Below are 20,076 nucleotides of genomic sequence, written 5' to 3'. Positions count from 1 at the left end.
ACGTGCACTCACACACATTGAAGTAGGCATGTTTGTTTTCCATTTGCTAGGGTGGCCAGGGTGGGCGGAGCTTGGCCGTTTTTGCCCGTTTAACTGGTCCGTCAGTGAAATCTCCACCCACCCAGTGCACCGGGCTATGCAAAACGAATTGACCAAGTTTCCCCTGGAAGCCAAATATGTGAACAGTCCTTCTTCTGTGTGTAGCTTTCTGTTCTGTGACATCACAGGGCTAGCTAGTTGACTGGTCAGAGTGTTGAGCCTCGAGTCCTTAACACTGTGTTCATTGGCGACGCTAACTGCTGGTTTGGGGTGAAGGGAGTATGATCACTATCAGGAACCGGAAGCAACTCAACTCTCGCTTTAGGGTGGTCAACAGGCTGGGGCATTGTTCACTTTAAATCACCATGCAGAAGACTTTTCATATCAGAAATGAAAGATGGCGAACTCTGTTGAGATTACAGTGAATCATGAGATTTCTGAAGGTTGGAGTGGCAGGATTTGAGAGGCTGGCATCTGTTGGTTGGAGCTCACAAGTTGAACATCGATTTACTCGTTGATTGGTTTTCCACACACTGGGAGCTTGTGGTCATGTTCGACGGCATCAAACGTCATAATGTCGGAAAGCTCCGTGGGTGGCGCAAATTGGCCAATATGGTACAGTGAGGGATGCCTGGTCAGCAGGGATTTCCTGGGCCAGTTTGGCCCCTGGCTCCTGCAAAGGTATTCAGGTGAGGCATGCCAACTTTGTGGGGGGTTGTTGCAGTCAGTCAGAGAATACACAAAGAATTAATTAAATTCAACTTTTACGTTCTGCTTCCCTATTTCATGATATCCAGTTTGTTATTAAGGCCTTAGCTGAAGCCACTCAGAGTGGACTTAGGAAGTTGAGACTAAAATCACTCTTGATTCAGCGCATAGTTGCTCAAGTCGCCACAAGGTGCCGCTAGAGTCTGAGGAGGCAAGGCAAACATTTGTTTTCCAACCGGACAAACTTTGTGTTTTACCAGCCAATAGCACAGCTTTACACTGGACCCTTCGGCTAATCCGCAAGCTGGACTCAAACCCGGGTCTCGCAGTGACCCAGCTAACAGCTAGGCTGTGACGTCACTGACATTTGTAATGGTTTGGTAATGTCCCTGACATACGATGCATCTGTATCTGGCCAGGACAGTTAAGTCCATTTTCACTGTCGTCTGAGAACTGTATTTGGAATGTTTCAGATTGTTCGCAATTCAGGTCAGGGCACAGCACCATCGCACGCACGAATTCTGCTGCTTTCTGTCGTTTTGTGCTTCATTGGACAGTATCGATGTGTTGGATTCAGATCCACGCTGCGCTACATGCGCCAGAGGAAGTGGCTGGCACATGACCATCTTGGCCCACCACAACTTCAGCTGTAAAAGATATCATCAATGTGTGGAAGCTAAACCGATGTGCTGCTTTAGAATTTTTACTGACCGGTTTGCCTCGATAGGCTTGGGATAGGGAGCCTATTAATGGTTTTAAATACCTATTCATGACTATGACCAACATCCAGCAGCACTGAGTACATTTTTCTCTGCCCGTTGCTGGACCCCTGGGCACTTTCAGGATACTTTGACCTGGATTCGAACACCTGGCTTCAATGACTCCTGTGTTCTGCGATACAGCAGGCATCCATTTTGTGTCATCATTGTATCCTGAATTAAAGGGTTGGCTTGACCTCAATTAAGACCCACAGATTTCTTAGTTTTTGTGTAGAAAGCCTTACTACGTAATCTTCACAGTTACGTAACTAAAACCTCAGTTGCAAAACCATTTGGCCATGATTGGTTAACTCTTGACATTCCCATGATCTCTGCGATTTTGGGTGTATCTGTGTTTAATGTCCACAACCATTCAAACGTGGTCTTAATAGTGCTACAAGAACAATTTTTCCCCTGCAAAACTAAACCAGGCCTCTACAGTATGACAATTTCGATCTTACATGTGAAAAATAACGGAGGTACGCACATTTATACAAGTTTTAGCGTATGTGCAATTAGCAATGTCTACTCAGAAAACCAATGTGGTGGTAGGGGCCAAATTGGCTATACAAGGACAATTTCACACAAAAAACAAGTACGAAGGATGTGACTGAATCTTTGACATTGACTGCCGTTTTTTCTTTAAGTAAATAAAATATTAAGATTACTAAAAACACTGGAATTGAGAACTGAATTTACATAGCCCCTTTTACAGTATTTATATACCCAGGTGTGTTGACAGAAAACATTTGTGTGAATCACTTGTTTTGCTTTTAATAAAAGTTGCTCTCATACCCGGAAAGATTGGAGAACCCTGCCTACACATTGATGTATATTACGCAAATGTTGAAGCAAGCCTAGTTGGTTCTAACTGTGGTTCATATAGTGGTTTTCACAGATAGGGGGATATATCCGATGGTTTCACATCCACTAAATGCGAAGTGAGTCTTCTACTTTTTTTTCTCTCATTTAGCCACTTCCTGTTTACAGGAGAAGTAGTATGGGTGATTTTATTTGGGGGGTGGGGGGGCTGTTCATCGGCAAAACGACCACATCGGATTCAACCCAGACCGTATGAGGCCTTATTTCTAAATGTCTACTGAGCTCTGTGATATTTTATTGTTATATTGACACTAAAAAAATCTGGGACAGAGTCCACTGAGAATCCAGGGCGAGCTTGTCGTTGCCATGGAATGCCTGGGTTGCAACATGGAGGACGGTGGTTTGTGGCGCCTGGCGTGCATCGACTCACTGAGTCCCCCTGGTGGTGAAACCTACGGTGTCACAGCTGTTATGTCACACTGAACACATTCTACACGGCGTGCATGCGGGGGTCAGGTTGCCTGGGTGTAATCGCTCGGTCTGTCCAGGTGAAGTTGGACGTGTACCTGGCGGACCTGACGAAGATCGGGAAGAGCCAGAAACACAGTCTGTCTGTAGACGTGGAGGGCGGGAAGCTGGTGGTGATGAAGAAGATGAAGGACAGCCAGGAGGACTGGAATACCTTCACCCATGACAAGAGTGAGGACACACGCCTCCATAATTAACACGCACACATTCAAACATGTCAGATGTGAGGACACAGACACACACAAGTTCTCTAACACAGTTCTTTCCGTCCCGTGTTTTTCTCCTCAGTTCGTCAGCTGATTAAGTCTCAGCGTGTTCAGAACAAGCTGGGCATCGTATTTGAGAAGGAGAAAGACAAGAGCCAAAGAAAAGACTTCATCTTCACCAGCGCTAAGGTTCTCTCTCTCATACAATCACTCATGATGGGGCATATCTGTCTAAATGTCAGATTATATTCAAATAAATGTTTGTATAGTGACATGATGATTGATCACTAATTTGCTAGCATAAAATATGAACACACACTACATTCTAACGTTACACTGTGTGTTTCAGAAGCATAAAACACACTCCATTCTAACGTTACACTGTGTGTTTCAGAAAGATAAAACACACTCCATTCTAACGTTACACTGTGTGTTTCAGAAAGATAAAACACACTCCATTCTAATGTTACACTGTGTGTTTCAGAAAGATATAACACACTCCATTCTAACGTTACACTGTGTGTTTCAGATGCATAAAACACACTCCATTCTAATGTTACACTGTGTGTTTCAGAAAGATATAACACACTCCATTCTAATGTTACACTGTGTTTCAGAAGCATAAAACACACTCCATTCTAACGTTACACTGTGTGTTTCAGAAAGATATAACACACTCCATTCTAACGTTACACTGTGTGTTTCAGAAAGATATAACACACTCCATTCTAACGTTACACTGTGTGTTTCAGAAAGATATAACACACTCCATTCTAACGTTACACTGTGTGTTTCAGAAAGATATAACACACTCCATTCTAACGTTACACTGTGTGTTTCAGAAAGATATAACACACTCCATTCTAACGTTACACTGTGTGTTTCAGAAAGATATAACACACTCCATTCTAACGTTACACTGTGTGTTTCAGAAAGATATAACGCACTCCATTCTAATGTTACACTGTGTGTTTCAGAAAGATATAACACACTCCATTCTAACGTTACACTGTGTGTTTCAGATGCATAAAACACACTCCATTCTAATGTTACACTGTGTGTTTCAGATGCATAAAACACACTCCATTCTAATGTTACACTGTGTTTCAGAAGCATAAAACACACTCCATTCTAACGTTACACTGTGTGTTTCAGAAAGATATAACACACTCCATTCTAACGTTACACTCTGTGTTTCAGAAAGATATAACACACTCCATTCTAACGTTACACTGTGTGTTTCAGAAAGATATAACACACTCCATTCTATACTGTGTTTCAGAAGCGGGAGGCATTTTGTCAGCTCCTGCAGCTGATGAAGAACAAACATTCCAACCAAGATGAGCCAGACATGATCTCAATCTTCATAGGGACCTGGAACATGGGTGAGTAGTGCCCAAACACACACACCAAATACACACACACTACATTTTAACGATAACTCTCGAATCACGTAACTGAATTTTTCTTGCCGTGTGTGTGTTTAGGCTCGGTGCCTTCCCCCAAGTTGGTGGGTTCCTGGGTGTTGTGTCGGGGGCTGGGGAAAACGCTAGACGAGATGACCGTGACCATTCCACACGACCTGTATGTGTTCGGAACGCAGGAGAACTCCGTGTGCGACCGCGAGTGGGTCGACTCTCTCCGCGCCGCGCTCAAAGAACACACCGAACTGGATTACAAACCGGTGAGAGGGGACGAGCAAACGGCCGGGGGGGGACGGGCAGACGGCCGGGGGGGGACGGGCAGACGGCCGGGGGGGGACGGGCAGACGGCCGAGGGGGGGACGGGCAGGCTGCCGAGGGGGGACGGGCAGACGGCCGAGGGGGGGACGGGCAGGCTGCCGAGGGGGGACGGGCAGACGGCCGAGGGGGGGACGGGCAGGCTGCCGGGGGGGGACGGGCAGACGGCCGGGGGGGGACGGGCAGACGGCCGGGGGGGGACGGGCAGACGGCCGGGGGGGGACGGGCAGACGGCCGGGGGGGGACGGGCAGACGGCCGGGGGGGGACGGGCAGACGCAGAGGGGGGACGGGCAGACGGCCGAGGGGGGGACGGGCAGACGGCCGAGGGGGGGACGGGCAGGCGGCCGGGGGGGGACGGGCAGACGGCCGGGGGGGGACGGGCAGACGGCCGAGGGGGGACGGGCAGACGGCCGAGGGGGGACGGGCAGACGGCCGAGGGGGGACGGGCAGACGGCAGAGGGGGGACGGGCAGACGGCCGAGGGGGGGACGGGCAGGCTGCCGAGGGGGGACGGGCAGACGGCCGAGGGGGGGACGGGCAGGCTGCCGAGGGGGGACGGGCAGACGGCCGAGGGGGGGACGGGCAGGCTGGCCGAGGGGGGGACGGGCAGGCGGCCGAGGGGGGGACGGGCAGGCGGCCGAGGGGGGGACGGGCAGGCGGCCGAGGGGGGGACGGGCAGGCGGCCGAGGGGGGACGGGCAGGCGGCCGAGGGGGGACGGGCAGGCGGCCGAGGGGGGGACGGGCAGGCTGCCGAGGGGGGGACGGGCAGACGCCGAGGGGGGACGGGCAGGCGGCCGAGGGGGGGACGGGCAGGCGGCCGAGGGGGGGACGGGCAGGCGGCCGAGGGGGGACGGGCAGGCGGCCGAGGGGGGGACGGGCAGGCGGCCGAGGGGGGGACGGGCAGGCTGCCGAGGGGGGGACGGGCAGACGGCCGGGGGGGGGACGGGCAGACGGCCGGGGGGGGGACGGGCAGCAGATCTGTAGCTTGATATGCTTTTTGGTGTTTCCCACCTCACCCAGAAAGCAAAGTTTGAGTCCTGTTCATTCGTATTCCTGTACCCACCTTGGCGTGGTGTTTGACCACCTGGAGACTCCTGTTACCCCTCTCGGTCAAGCCACTGTTTTTCTTTTCATCCTGTTACACCTGACACACATTTTCCAGGAATATAATCATGTTGCTGAATTTATCCAGAGTTTTATTCAGATTCATTTTTCTTTTATGAACAAATGCAGAGAAAATTACACAAATGGAGAAATGCACATCACATCAATAGTTTGGATCCAGTCGTTTGTGCTGTTTACTACTGTGCTCTAATAATTGGTCTGACAATTTCCCCTAATGTAATAAAACAGTTTTCAATGGCCCCCATTGCATGGTTTTTATATTTGTTCTGTAAGACACGTTTGATTGTAGCTCAAACCCAATCAGGCCAATACCAACTAGCGTAAGGGGTTAACATCAGCGTTACTCTTCCATCTCCTGGGTTCTAGATTGCGGTTCAGACACTGTGGAACATCAAGATAGCGGTGCTGGTTAAACCAGAACATGAAAACCGAATCAGTCATGTGGGAGTGTCCAGTGTTAAAACTGGCATCGCCAACACATTGGGTAAGACCTTTATACACGCAAATATACACACAGACATTTACAAACAGTTCACGACGCTCACGCTGTTTGCCTTTTCTTGCTAGGTAACAAAGGGGCTGTGGGCGTGTCTTTCATGTTCAACGGAACTTCCTTTGGCTTTGTGAACTGTCACCTAACGTCAGGCAACGAAAAGATCGGCAGGTATACACACAAACCCACCGAAATCATACAGCATGCTGAACGTGTCGCTGTGACTGCAGTCTGACTGGACCCCTCCCCCTTAAAACCCTACTCGACCTCTGAACCCTGCAGGAGGAACCAGAACTACCTAGATATCCTGCGGCAGCTCTCTCTGGGTGACAAACAGCTGAGCTCATTTGACATCTCCCTACGCTTCACTCACCTCTTCTGGCTGGGGGACCTCAATTACCGGCTGGACATGGATATACAGGTGGACTGATGTAGACGCTTGCAAAAACACATGTGTTCCTGTGTGAGTGTGTTTTTCCCACTCCGTTCCTCTCTCACACACATCCAGGAGATCCTGAACTACATCAACAGGAAGGAGTTTGAGCCTCTCCTCAAGGTGGACCAGCTTAACCTGGAGAGAGAGAAGAACAAGGTGTTCCTGCGCTTTGGTCGGTAACGTGCGCATGCACACTTATTTCCATCTTTAACGATGCGCTCAGCTGACTTCTGTGAAAGACCACATCAGAGGGGTGTGTGGTAATGTGGTTGGTTGGTTCCCTGTTTTAGCGGAGGAAGAAATATCCTACCCTCCCACTTACCGCTATGAACGAGGCTCTAGGGACACATACGTGTGGCAGAAACAGAAGGCCACAGGGGTACGTAAAACACACAGACACACAAAGATTAAAACATCTCCCATTGTCTGCCTTCTCGTCTCTTTCCCTCTCTCCTCTGTATGTCCCTCTCTCCTCTCTGTACGTGTTTGTCTTTGTATCTCTCTCTCTCTGTGTCTCTGTTACTGTATCTCTCTCTCTGTGTCTCTGTTACTGTATCTCTCTCTCTGTGTCTCTGTTACTGTATCTCTCTCTCTGTGTCTCTGTTACTGTATCTCTCTCTCTGTGTCTCTGTTACTGTATCTCATTCACTCTCTGTCTCTGTGAATATGTCTCTCCCTCAGATGAGGACTAATGTCCCTTCCTGGTGTGACAGGATCCTGTGGAAGTCGTATCCAGAGACTCACATTGTCTGTAACTCCTATGGTAAGACCCTGTTAGCCTCTTTAATAACCCATGAATACATCCTGTTTCAGTTGTCTTAGGCCCCTCCCACTGGCTTGTGTTACTTCGTCTATACAAAGTAGATTTACTGGAAGCGTTTGTAGTTGGCTGAGTGGTGTTAAGTCACAGGTTTTACAGTGCAGCTGTAGGAATTTGAATCCTGGTTTCAACATACCAACAGTTGTGAGAGGGTCCAGCAGAGGGCACTTTAGAGTTGCTCAGGGTGGGAGGGTGGATGTCGGACAGGGCTGCCTTGGCTCATCACTCTCTAGCGACTCCTTTTGGTGGGTCGGGCACCTGGGAGATAAATAGAAGTTTCCTACCTAGGACCGTGTTCTTCTACGTAGGCGACGGAAAATGGTTGAGCGAGCAGTGTGAGAAACAGAACGACTTGATGAAATGCACATCGAAGGAGGCGTATCAAGTTGTATTGATGAGGCAAGGCCGTAACACATTAGATATTTGATTCATAGGTGTGAAATAAAACTACTAGAAAAAGTACAGTGAGGGGAAAAAGTATTTGATCCCCTGCTGATTTTGTATGTGTGCCCACTGACAAAGACATGATCAGTCTATGGTTTTAATGGTTTATTTGAACAGCGCCGTGTCCTCCAAACACGGCGAGTTGAGTTGACGCCAAAGAGCTCGATTTTGGTCTCATCTGGCCACAACACTGTCACCCAGTTCTCCTCTGAATCATTCAGATGTTCATTGGCAAACTTCAGACGGGCCTGTACATGTGCTGTCTTGAGCTGGGGGACCTTGCAGGCGCTGCAGGATTGAAGTCCTTCACCACGTAGTGTTACCAATAGTTTTCTTGGTGACTATGGTCCTTGCTGCCTTGAGATCATTGACAAGATCCTCCCGTGTAGTCCTGGGCAGATTCCTCACCGTTTTCATGATCATTGCAACTCCACGAGGTGAGATCTTGCATGGAGCCCCAGACTGAGGGAGATTGACAGTTCCTTTGTGTTTCTTCCATTTGTGAATAATCGCACCAACTGTTGTCACCTTCTCACCAAGCGGCTTGTCGATGGTCTTGTAGTCCATTCCAGCCTTGTGTAGGTCTACAATCTTGTCCCTGACATTCTTGGATAGCTCTTTGGTCTTGGCCATGGTGGAAGAGTTTGGAATCTGATTGATTGCTTCTGTGGACAGGTGTCTTTTATACAGATAAAAAACTGAGATTAGGTGCATTCCCTTTAAGAGTGTGCTCCTAATCTCCGCTTGTTACCTGTATAAAAGTCACCTGGGAGCCAGAAATCTTTCTGATTGAGAGGGGATCAAATGCATATTTCGCTCATTAAAATGCAAATCAATTTCTAACATTTTTGACATGTGTTTTTCTGGATTTATTTGTTATTCTGTCTCTCACTGTTCAAATAAACCTACCATTAAAATTATAGACTGATAATTTCTTTGTCAGTGGGCAAATATACAAAATCAGCAGGGGATCATATACATTTTTCAGCTACTTTAACCCCCTCATGCCTGAAGAATGAGATGCACAGCTTCCACTCCGTACCCTCAGAGTCATCCAGGACTGGCGCTCATGTCGCTCTCATACTTTCAACACCAACGGGGTCGCAGCGTGGTCGCTAGCAGTAGCATTTTTGCGAGGCCGTCTACTTTCTTTAAGACACGCCAGATGGAAGTGCTCAGCGTCATGGTTGATGGACCGGTCTTCCTTTCAGGCTGTACGGATGACATCGTGACCAGTGACCACTCACCAGTGTTTGCCACTTTTGAAGTAGGGGTCACCTCGCAGTTCGTCTCCAAGAAAGGTACGTCTTGTCTATAACCTCCGCTGTTTGTCATGATGTCAGCGGACCTGGCGGGGTTTGTAACGCTGTCCTTCTCCCCGACCCTTTTCTCCAGGCCTCCCTAAAACCTCTGAGCAGGCCTATATTGAATTTGAGAGCATCGAGGCTATAGTGAAAACTGCCAGCAGAACCAAGTTCTTCATCGAATTCTACTCTACCTGCCTGGAGGGTGAGATCCACACACACCAGTTGCCACTCTGAAGGGGTATAGACGACTTCTGGTTCTGAAGGTCCAAGACACTTACAGTGGGTATAGAAAAGAATCAGCCCCCTTTAAAATGATCACACTTTGTTGCTTTGCAGCCTGAAATGAAGACAGACACAGTTTTTGTTTCATTCCGCTGTATTTACTCAGTGAAAATTATAACATCCAAGTGAAAGATATAACACCAACATGTCAGAAAAAAATACAAAAACATAATCACTGAGTTGGAAAAAGGATCACCCCCTTGTGTCAGTATTTTGTTGAACCACCTTTTGCTTTAATCACAGCCTTTAGTCTGTTGGGACATGTCTCTACTAACTTTGCACAACTAGACATTGCAAAATTTGACCACTCTTCTTTGCAGAACTGCTCAAGTTCAGTTTAATTTGATGGTGGTTTAAGTTTGATGGTGGTTAAAGTCCGGGCTCTGACTAGGCCATGCAAGGACATTCACCTTTTCTCCTTCAACCTTTGTGTGGTCAGTTTTGCTTTGTGCTTTGGGTCATTGTCATGTTGGAAGGTAAATCTTCTTCCCATTGACAACTTTCTGGCAGAAAACAGCAGATTTTCCTCAAGAATTGACAGTATTTTGCCCCATCCATTTTTCCTTCTATCCTGACAAGTGCTCCAGTCCCTGCTGCAGAAAAACAACCCCATAAGATGATATTACCACCTCCATGCTTTACTGTAAGAATGGTGTTATTTGGATGGTGAGCTGTATTGGATTTTCGCCAGACATATCGTTTGGCATTGAGGCCAAGTAATTTTTTTGTCTCATCTGACCATAACACATTTTTCCACGTGGCCTTAGAATCTTCAAGGTGCGTTTTGGCAAAGCTCAGTCGTGACTGCATGTGGCCTTCCTTGAGGAGTGGCTTTTTTCTTGCAACTCTCCCATACAAGCCACAATTGTGGAGAATTTGTGATATTGTTGTCACATGCACACAATGACCACTCGTTGTCATGAATTCCTGCAACTGCTTCAGAGTTGCTGTAGGCCTCTTGGTAGCCTCTCTGACCAGTTTCCTCCTGGCTCTTTCATCCAGTTTGGAGCGACGTCCTGACCCAGGGAGGGTCTGTGTTGTACCAAATACCTTCCACTTCTTAATAATAGACTTCACTCTGCTTCTAGGCACTGATAAAGCCTTTGACATTTTTTTGATCCATCTCCTGACTTGTGCCTGTCCACAATTTTATCCTGGAGATCTTTTGACAATGCCTTGCCCCCCATAGTTGATTGTTTTCTTCAGTTGCACTACCAAGGATTGAAATGCTTCAGGAAAAGCTTGTTTCATGCTGAGCAAATCAAAATGACCACAGCTGATCACAGCTGAAAGTCAATTGGCTTTGTGTGCTATTGAGAAGGTGATTAACTACACCTGGTTGGGTTTACAAGTGATTCTTTTTCCAACTCAGTGATTCTGTTTTTTATTTTGTAAAACAAAATTCTGACAAGTTGGTATTATGTCTTTTACTTGGGTGTTATAAGTTGTAAATACAGCTGAATTAAACAAAAAAAAATGTCTGTCCGTTTTCATTTCAGGCTGCAAAGCAACAAAATGTGATTCTTTTAAAGGGGGGTGATTCTTTTTCTATACCCACTGTAGTCAATGTACTTTTCATCCTGAGAATTCAGTCCTGGGAGACCAGATGTGTTTCTGTTCTCCGGGACCATAGGTAGAGGGACCCAAAATGCATCTTAAAACACAGTTCGTTAGTCACTGTCAATCTATCAAATGTATTTTATAAAGCCATTTTTCCATCAGCTGTTGTCACCAAGTGCTTTTACAGATACCCAGTCTGAAAGCCCGAAAAGCAAGCAACAACTGAGTTGATGTACGGTCAATGCCCGGTCGGGTCCGGGGGACATCGGGTAAGACTGGATGACGCGTGATCATCCTTCTCTGACCGTCTCTGTCGGTCTCTCTATCTCTCTAGAGTTTAAGAAGAGTTATGAGAATGACAGTCAGAGCAGTGACAACGTCAACTTCCTCCGCGTGGGCTGGTCCAATAAGCAGCTAACCACGCTGAAGCCCCTCCTCTCAGAGATAGAATACCTCCAGGACCAACACCTGCTGCTGACGGTCAAGTCCCTGGATGGATACGAATCCTACGGTGCGTGCGTGCGTGTGAGCAAGCTTCATCTACAGTTGTGTGCCTTCGGCTCATTATGTGTTTTCGACGGTGTGTGTGTCTCCAGGAGAGTGTGTGCTGGCTCTGAAGTCCATGATCGGGAGTACAGCCCAGCAGTTCCACACCTACCTTTCTCACAGAGGGGAGGAGACAGGCAACATCCGGGGGTCCATGAGGGTCCGCGTGCCCGCTGAGAGGATGGGCACCAGGGAGAGGCTCTATGGTAACCGCGTGTGTGTGTGTGTGTGCGTGCGTGTGCGTGTGTGTGTGTGTGCGCGGATTCAGGAGTAAACACGTGGTGTGTGTGTGTGTTCTGTAGAGTGGATCAGTGTGGATAAGGATGAGACGGGAGGCCCTAAAGGAAAGTCCACCCTGCCCCCCCGATCAGGACACGACTACGTCAAGTGCGTACCCCCCCGAATCATCTGGAACGGAGTCTGTTTCTGTTTGAGTCCCGCCGTGTTCTAAACACATTCCTCCTGGTCCCGCAGGCCGTCGCTGACACGCAAACATGTGGGGGCGGAGCTTGGGAAGGTGAGCGAGGAGGCAGAGAGGAGCACCAAAGAGGAGGGGACTACAGTCAGGTAGTACAAACACAAGCATACTCGACCTCGCTCGCTCACACACGCACATGTTCACACTCCTCATTCCGTGTCTTCCAGGGCTAAGCAGGACTCTGAGGTCGACCCGTCCGCCTGTAAGAACAACAGCTACAATAACCCTGCCTACTACATCCTGGAGGGTGTTCCTAACCAATCGGCTGCAGCCCTGTCCTCGGAGCTCCTCCCCTCCCCTTGCTCCCCCCCAGCCGGCAAGGCAGCGCCCTTTGGAGGGGGCCGGGGTAAGCCCCCTTCTGGGCCCTCCCAACCCCGCTGGCACGCGGCTGGTCAGCCTGTCCGCGCTATCAGTGAGGAGGGTTCTTCGGAGGAGGACGGGAGCGCTGTGGCTGTGGGGGCGGCGGTGCAAGCGGGGGGAGGGGCCACTCTGAACCGCCCTCCTCCGGACTTCCCCCCTCCACCCCTCCCTAAAGGTGCCCTGGAGACGGTGGACGCTTCCTTTCCCAAGTCCCGCCACCTCTACCCCGACCTGGCAGAGGTGAAGATCCCTGCAGCCAATCCCGGCCCTGCCTTCTGCCTCGGGGAGGGCTTTAGGAGAGGAGGGGGAGGGGCCGGGGGGCTGGACGACCAGTCATGCTCGGTGCTGCAGATGGCGAAGACGCTGAGCGAGAGCGAGTACTCCCCGACCCCGCATGCCCCCTCTGCGCCACCCCACCCCAGAGGTCAGGGGTTGGGGGATGCCTGTCGCACCTTCCCTCCCCGCGCTCCCATCACCGAGATCATAGCTGAAGATCTGCCAGAGGAGGTGCGCGTGTGTTTGTGTGCACATACCTGCATGTTGCTCTTTTACTATCTTAGTGAGGACCGATGGTCTAGCAAATTACAGACCGGCAATTTAGTACCACTTAAAAAAATAAAGATTAATCCTTAAACTTAACCTTTACCCTTAACTTAAGCCACCTAACCTCAATAACCTACCTTTCTTCCCAAAATATAACCAAACCCTAAGCACAATCTAACCCTTTCTTTCAGGTAAGGTAAGGCTTCTTGGCCATGAGTATTGGCCAAAAGTCCTCACTTTTATCCTTTTACTGTAAGAATGTGTCCCCTTACTAGAAACAGGGTTGTATTGTTTAAATGTGTATGCATGTGTTTGTGTAGGCGCTATGGGGTAGCAGCAGTTTGTCGCTCTCTGTCGGGGAGTCTTCTGTTGGGGAGTGGCTACTGAGGCTTGGCCTGGAGTGTTACGAGGAGGGACTACTTCACAACGGCTGGGATGACCTGGAGTTCCTCAGGTAGACATGAACACCCCTCCGATTAAAAAAGAAAAATAATGTAACGCACTCCTTCCTGAGTCTAATCAAATCCGCTTCATCCTTCACAGTGACATCACAGAGGAGGACCTGGAAGAGGCGGGGGTTCTAGACCCCGGCCACAAGCGGATTCTGCTGGAAAGCCTGAAACAGCAGGCACAGCAGAAATGAGCTGAACCAGCCGAAACTAGTCCATACTGGGTCAAACCCAGTTTAACTGAGCTGAACAATCTACGCCAGACTGTGCCTTTTGAGAGAAATTGCACTCAATTTGACAAACAGATTTGTTAAACGTCCTTTTTTTAAGACCGTCATTATAAATGTGGCTACCGCGTTTGCCAGCCTTATTTAAACAGTAGAAAGATTTCAGTCCTGCATTAGACATCACTACACGGATCTGCCAACCTCCTAACTGTCCGACACCCCCGAAACCTCCCCTCTTCTTAAGAAACCAGTCTGCTCCCGAAAGGAAGCAAACCTGGAGTGACAAAAGAGATGGGAACTCAGAAGTGACTTCTGGGAGCAAAGTTTTCACATGCGAACTTGAGAACACCAACAAAAAGTACAGCGATTATGCTAGTAAGCATATTTAACTGTTCCGAAACGATATTAATAGATTGATTTTAAAAATGGTTAAACTACCAGAAATGCTGTTATTAAGGTAACATGCTTATAACAGATGTCAAAGTTCAGTGTGTGTGGGAAGTCTGAGCTCAGGAATGATTTCCAACCAGTAACGAAAGTGGATTTTCCTCAGTCACATGGTCATATTGACAAGATGGTATGCACGCAGCGAGAGCTTTTCTTTAGGTATCACTCACATTGCCTCAGCCAACGAGAGCACCTTGCTGAAACTACATTTAGTATTGTTCTTATTCTGCTCATCAAAAGGAGTAATAGGAGGATCATTCGTGTTGTTCTTAGTGTGTTTTTATGTTTGAGATAAAGGGAATGCAGAGGACCGAGCCAGCACTGTCCTCTGTGTGAGTAACCCTGTTCTCCTTAAACCAATATGTTGTTTTTTGTTGTATTGTGACGGGCTCCCGTGGCCCTACTTCCTCCAGTCGCACAAACTTCTGTACCCATCATGCAGTAGTCCATGTACTAATTAGGACCGGAGGAAATGGGACCGGAGGAAATGAGGATATTCCAGCCAACGCAGTGGGACCCCGGGATCCATAGCGAAAACACTGCCACATATCACAGGCTGCTGATCGCTCATTTCACCACTTGATGGTGCTGTTGTCCTCTCAACCTCAGTAGGCACAAGGGTAAAAAAAAAAAAAGGAAGACACCAAGTTTGTCTTGTTTTTGACATTATACTGTAATGTTCACGTGTTTTATATGAATGTATATGTTGACCCTTTTTGACTGTGGTTAAAAATGGACTGTCTCGCACAATAAGTGGAACCAGGAGTGATGTGAGTGAATGTCTTTTTATGTGTAGTTGTCAACAGTCCTGCCATATAGCATGAAGTAGATTTATTTCATTCCATAGTGCCTTTTCCCATCAGGGCCTTCTCCCTGTTGCCCTCTCCAGTTTTCTTTCTCCAGCCACGTGCTCCGACATCCTTTTTGGGTAATTTGTTGTACAGAATGTCTGCATCTCCAGACTTGTGCTGTAACTGTGTAACCATTGACCTCATGTTGTCGGTCAGTCGCTAATAAAAACTAATATTTAATCTGTAAACGCCATTTGTATATTGTGGCACTCGGAGGTGCTTGTGTTTCTAAGGGTAAGACCAATATGAGAAAGCACCGTTATTGTTTACGTTAATGCGACACAGACTGTATCGTACAGCAGCACATTATTAAAACCGAGGGACTAAAAACGGGCTCCTGTCTTAGAGAGAGAGAGATGTGTGTTGGTCAGGTGATCAACTAACATACTATAGTGGTCCCTTGGTTGGTCTCTTGGCTTCCCATTCATTTTCACAGAAAGTGAAACACAACCACATTGTTTAAGAGTTTAAGCAGTGCTTTTATAGTGTAGATTTATTTGACAGAATATTACAGCAGCTCTTTAACCCTTCACACAACTGCTAAAAACCTTCCCTTTAACCTTATGACAAAATGGCCCATGAGCTGAGAGATACGCTCTTTGGGCACATTAAAGCAATGTCGAGGGTGGAAAAAAACACTAGAACTAATATTTATATTACTATTTACAAATCATTTCAATTACAACATTTTGATATCTGTCTATTTAAAAAGGTTCTACTCCTTTTGGTCACACAAAAACACTTCTTTATTGTTATTCCATTATTTTCTCATTAATAAATAAACCCACCACTAGTATAGTTGTCTTGGGGACTTTCACAAACCTCAAGTGATGCTTGGGTGCGAGGTTCTATGTTTTATGCAGTAACATCGGCCGACCACCGGACCACCACTTTTCACGGTCAGAGAAATTCTTGCTCACCTCCTGAATCCCTTAACTGAACTATTTAACCTTTGCTCTCCTTTCCTCAGTCGGTCAGTCAGGGGGGGGGGCACTTCTATGGAAAGGGTAAAGGAGTGAGGCTCATGAGATGTTTGAGCTGCTTGCCTGACCGTGGTAACTGTCTCGAGGGAGGGGGGGGGGGGTCACTGGCTGAGGGACAGTGAGGCTGTGAGAAGGGGTGTGGACTGGCCTTCAGGGGGATAATTGGATTTGGGGGTTCCTTGCTCTCTGCCAGCGGTATTAAGGAAGTTGTGCTTGCTGTTAACAGTTTTGGGTTTTGTCCCCCTGATTCTCCCAAGGGAGACAGACTGTTTACCTCCGCCCTGGCTGGCTCACATACCAGGCACAGGGCCTAGGAGCTACTGTTACTAAGTGCATGACAATGTCTCCTAATGCCTTTTTTGTGTTGTGTGTGTGTATGTGTGTTTGCGAGGGGAGGGAGGGTGAATATGTGTATCTTTGTTGGAGTTTCAACATACAGAACAACTAACACACACACACACACACACTCCCCATATGAGATGCATGAAACACACTTCAAACAAACAGTCACGCACCCTGACACACTACAACTGACACTTAGAGTCCAGGTGGTAATAAATTAAAGGGTTGGTCCCCTCCAGAAGCAGAAGTTAGAGGGGAAAGGGGAGTACAGATATAGTTATACTGGAGATGTCTGCTCCATGTCTTTATCATCTAGAAGGGAGAGTACTGTGTGTCTCTCTCTAGAACAGGTTAGTCTTCAGGGCATTGGGTTTCCGATGGAAGGAGGAGAGCACTCCAGCGAAAGGCCCTGTCATACTGTCTGCTGGCTGCCACGCCTTCAGCAGCTCAGGAGCCTGGGCTGCGGGTTGGGCCATGCCAGGGTTTGAAGGGCCTAGGCTGGGCCAGCCAGGGGGTTTGAGCCCCTGGAGGACAGGGGAGCTGGAGGTGTTAGAGTAGCCGCCGTTAGGGGCGGGACTGGGGCTGAGGCTGGCTGGGCTACCCATGTTGCCATTGGCCGAGCCGGGCAGCGAGGCGGTGCTGTCAGGGGTCGGGCTGCAGGTGGACTCTTTCGATTCGTCGTCGTCTGAGGAAGACCTAGGCTCACCCTTTTTCCCACCAGTACTTCCATTACTCCCTCCTGAGCCCCCGGTCCCGTTGCCTGATTTAGAGCTAGCAGCACGCTCCACCTTACGGAACTTGGCCCGTCGGTTCTGGAACCACACCTGATGCACAAAGACACGTAGTTTAGTCTTATTCAACCATCTTAACACACAACTATTAAAACAGCAGCAACAAAATCAATACATAAGACAAACTAGTCCTAAAACAAAACTCAAATAAAGGAATTATTGTGTATATAGGTCTATATTGAGAAAAGGAGACAATTAAGCAAAATGGAACATTTATGGTTATGGAAATCTTTGTACCCGGTTTTCACAATACTGATTTTTTCTATTTACACACTGTTTATCTTACAGACATTACAATTTCGTGGATGGCCACAATATTGACAGTAAAAGTGCGTCTATTTTTGTAATTATATATTTTACTAGACAGACATGATAATACCTCACTACATAACCACTGGACTCACCTGCACCCGCGCCTCGGTGAGGTCGATCTTTAGGGCAAGCTCCTCGCGCGTGTAAATGTCGGGGTAGTGGGTTTCCGCAAACACGCGCTCCAGCTCTTTCAGCTGTGAGCTTGTGAAGGTGGTCCGGATACGCCGCTGTTTCCGCTTCTCGTTCAAACCGGACGGGTCTGAGAAGAACTTATATGGAACTGCGGAATCAACCAGTCATAACAAAACAAATCATTGATTTGAATTATGGAAAAAAATCTCGGAAGTATTTTTCGACAGGTTATGTTATGGATTTGCTTTAATCTGACTATAGCTTGACTCTGAAAAATTGTTGTCCTGAACAAGAGGTTTTTAACTTACATAAGTTACTATCAATAGGCCTAGGTAATTCACATATTTATGTAATTGATAATTTTATTTACATTGATGTTTATATTTTGCATCAGTCTATTTCAAAGTAGCCCAGCATTTTAAATGTAATCATTGTTATGCAAATGCATAGTAAAAGTCTAATTATACTCATTATAGCCGTGTTCAAATCATTATAACAATGTGTTAAATAATACAATTTATAATTTGAATAAGAGCATTTAATGAAATTTTATAACCAAATACATACATTTTTATTTAACTGAAAATGTTTGAAATTAAAAGTGTCATACCGTTAATACATAACGATTATCTGTAATAAATCAGGGTTTTTTTCCACAGCATGGGAAAAAACGAATATAATGTTCTGTGCGTAGATAGATTAGATCCGAAATGGAAACGTCTTTTAAAAACTATTTGATCCAAAAAGTTAGAGATATTTCGTTTCCTCAGGAAATCATCAACACATTTGCGTTTTAGGTTTACGAAATCGAAGGGAGTGCCAACAAATCTTGCGTATTAATGAGCGTAAGATAAATCATATAGTCATGACGGATATGTAGTCAATAAAAATGTGTAAATAAGTGCCTAACAAATGAAAAAGAAAATTATGGTTAGACGAAATTATTAATGTTATGGTAATTGTCATGACATTTATTAAACTGATTACAAATTAGATTGGTTGAAATTACACATACATTGGCCATCTAACGAATTTTTCCCTGATTGAATTATTCGGATGCCAACAAACACAATAATGATGTATTTTAACCACCCTTCACTTAAATATATATGGAAATGTTAAGCAGAATATTTAGGCTTATTATTTCAATTAATCGTGTTTTCATCTATTTAACAAATGTTATACTTGGATTAGTTTGTATAACAAACACGTCGTTTTAACGTATACATTCCCAACAAAATCCAACGCTTTAGCCACGGCCTGTACCATCAACCAGAAATGTGCATCTGGAGATGAAACGATGAGCAATTATTTGCCTGATTACCAATTCGTCCTGATTACCTTTACCCGCTCCCATTTACAATGCATACTCTTACCTGTGGAGTAAGGTGTGGGCTGGTGCTCGCGCAGGGCGCCCAGTGTGCAGCTCGCGGTGCTGAGGGGCGGACAGCCCGGGTTTGCACCAAATCCTGTCCGGATCGGGTTATACTGGAACGAGCTGGCCTGGCTGCACGAGCTGAAGTCTGCATAGGCCGACGCCTCCATGGCCGCCATGCACGAGTCATAGGAGTTCAGGTAGGAGTAATCCATCTTATACATGGAGGCGCAAGGGCGGCCAACTCAGGGGCAAACCTGGATGAAATTAACTTCTCAGGATTTGAGAGTAATTAAAACGTTTAGAGCTAGAGAAGACAACAGAATTAGTTTATTTGTTTATAATTTCTCCAAGGACCGGCTTTAGGTCCCCAAGTTATCAGTTCCTCACTCCAAATCTGTTTTCTTGTTTCCCGTCAAACCATAATATATTTTACCATAGGCCTATATTTCGTCACGTTCTTCTCTCTTCATTGACAGCAATATTCCTGAAATGTCTTTATTTTCTGTTTGTATGAATATCTTCCTTTTCCATTCACGTCCGTGTCTCTCTTGCTCCCTCCCTGAACTCCTCCGCGTAGTGTTCGGTATGACAGCGTACCGGCCAGCTCGCGCAGTGTTTATAATAAACTTGGCAGTCCGCGAGACAATAGCGAGGCGGTGGTCTCTTTCCATGACAATGTCTCGAGAGTCTATTGGGGGGCATCGCGCGGCCAGCCCCCTCCCACTGCTCATGCATTACTAATGCGTACGAAGTTAACCCTCTCAGCTAGACGTCTTTACTATTCGAGAGAAAACTGATATGATTCAGATTCCTGAAATTAAATGTTTTATTTGATCTTCTAGTATACGATGCCACCGTCTCGGTATGAGAATGAGATGCATGGGGCTTGGCAGTGTCAACTCAGTGTCTCACTCCAGAATCAAACTAAACGCGTTTCAATCTGTGGATGGATCCCATGGAACGCGTTCAT

The 20,076-nt window shown here is 47.1% G+C and overlaps 1 protein-coding gene across 1 annotated transcript; it reads right to left on the bottom strand.

Moving 5' to 3' along the window:
- Positions 1–16,616: 16,616 nt before the first annotated feature.
- Positions 16,617–19,739, bottom strand: phox2a (paired like homeobox 2A). The gene is made up of 3 exons (XM_010902278.4): positions 19,105–19,739; positions 17,689–17,876; positions 16,617–17,317 (listed from the first exon to the last, which is right to left on the bottom strand). The coding sequence occupies exons 1-3, from the start codon at positions 19,325–19,327 to the stop codon at positions 16,835–16,837; spliced, it is 894 nt and encodes a 297-aa protein (XP_010900580.2). The 5' UTR covers positions 19,328–19,739; the 3' UTR covers positions 16,617–16,834.
- Positions 19,740–20,076: the final 337 nt, after the last annotated feature.

Source organism: Esox lucius, chromosome 1 (genome assembly GCF_011004845.1).
Source record: "Esox lucius isolate fEsoLuc1 chromosome 1, fEsoLuc1.pri, whole genome shotgun sequence".
Classification (NCBI taxonomy): domain Eukaryota; kingdom Metazoa; phylum Chordata; class Actinopteri; order Esociformes; family Esocidae; genus Esox; species Esox lucius.
This window is presented reverse-complemented; position numbering and strand designations above follow the sequence as displayed.